The sequence below is a fragment of the Eufriesea mexicana genome, unplaced genomic scaffold, assembly GCF_001483705.2.
Source record: "Eufriesea mexicana isolate 0111107269 unplaced genomic scaffold, ASM148370v2 scaffold73434, whole genome shotgun sequence".
In the NCBI taxonomy this organism is placed as follows: domain Eukaryota; kingdom Metazoa; phylum Arthropoda; class Insecta; order Hymenoptera; family Apidae; genus Eufriesea; species Eufriesea mexicana.
Genome location: NW_016977521.1, coordinates 1 through 1,495, shown reverse-complemented (window position 1 = coordinate 1,495; position 1,495 = coordinate 1). Strand labels below are relative to the sequence as shown.

Here is a 1,495-nt window from a genome sequence, read left to right as displayed (position 1 = left end):
TCATTCTGGCTTCGAGGTGGACAAAAAGATCGCTAGAGAAGTGGAAGATATAGACATAGTGATCGGTGGACACACAAACACCTTCCTTTATAACGGGAAACAACCGGACGAAGAGATACCAGAGGGCCTCTATCTAACGGAAGTATAGCAAAAGAGCGGAAGGAAGGTCTACGTAGTGCAAGCTTACGCTTACACGAAGTATCTTGGTAATTTGACGGTGACTTTCGACCGTGAGGACAAAGTGAACCGTATCAATGGTGATGCTATACTCGTGGACAGCAGTATCGAAGAGGTAGAGTATGGTTAAAAGTTCAGTAACATCCGTAGCAATTGCATCGCTAAGACTAGCGCTAAGAAAAATCAGAACGAATATGGAATGTTATAATAGAAAATATCGACCATGTTCCTCTAAACGTGTCACGATACTTAACTGAATGTTAGGCTATCAAAGATCTATCTGATAATGATATAGCAAGATTAATTAATTAATAAATCGTATTAACTGCTATTTATCGTTGCTTAAATATCATAAAGTAATATGAGCGCAATTCCCCGACGTACAAAAATTAATCCTGTAAAGTTTCGGTAATGTGTAACAATCGACAAATAACAAATTGTATTGATCGAATTAATATATAATTCTTTCTTTCTATTTCGTAATAGGCAGAAGATATTTTAAACGAATTAAAAGAGATGCGAGGAGCTGTCGATAATATTAGCCTATCGATCGTTGGAGAAACTCGGGTTCTTCTCGAAGGAGACAGTAAAATTTGTAGACGAAAGGAATGTAACTTGGACAATTTAATTACGGACGCTGATTGATTATAATGCTGGTGAATATGCAAACGAAAATAGTTGGACAGATGCAATAGCTTTCCAGAATGGTGGCAGTATTAGAAGTTCCATCACAAGAGCTAATGAAGATAAAGTTACTATGGAGGATGTTCTTAGCATGCTACCTTTTCAAAATACAATCGTAAAAGTTTCAATGACTAGTGAGATGATCTTATCTGTATTAGAATGGAGCATTTACAACCTGGACATGAATCATACCGATAATCTCTTTGGAGCATTTGTGCAATTCTCTGGACTTCAGGTATTAAATTGTCTATAAATATTAAGCAATGAAAGTGAAAATATAAAAAATGTTTAAATAAAAGTTAAGATTTCTACCTTTTATATTTTCATTTTTAAAACATATTTATGATCACTACACAAAAGTGATTAAGTTAGTCTTTACGAAGTAGTACTTCGCTTTTTATAACATATAGTTCATTATTTTATCGTACTTAAATTTTTAGGTCGTTTATGACTTATCTCGTCCAAAAAATTCAAGGGTAGTCTCGGTAGAAGTATTGTGTTCGTTTTGCAATGTTCCGACATACAGCAAACTACAAAACAACCAAACTTATAATGTACTCCTACCTGATTTCATGCAGAGTGGTGGTGACGGATATTCTATGTTGAAGGACCTCAAAACAGAGTCCCTTGGTAC

At 35.1% G+C, this 1,495-nt stretch overlaps 1 protein-coding gene across 1 annotated transcript; it reads left to right on the top strand.

The window, feature by feature from the left end:
- Positions 1 to 4: 4 nt before the first annotated feature.
- Positions 5 to 1,490, top strand: LOC108554716 (5'-nucleotidase-like; the record flags this gene model as incomplete). Its single annotated transcript, XM_017910091.1, is given in 4 exon segments — positions 5 to 292; positions 664 to 812; positions 814 to 1,096; positions 1,302 to 1,490. Coding segments are annotated over 4 exon segments (909 nt in total), but the record flags the coding sequence as incomplete, so codon positions are not given.
- Positions 1,491 to 1,495: the final 5 nt, after the last annotated feature.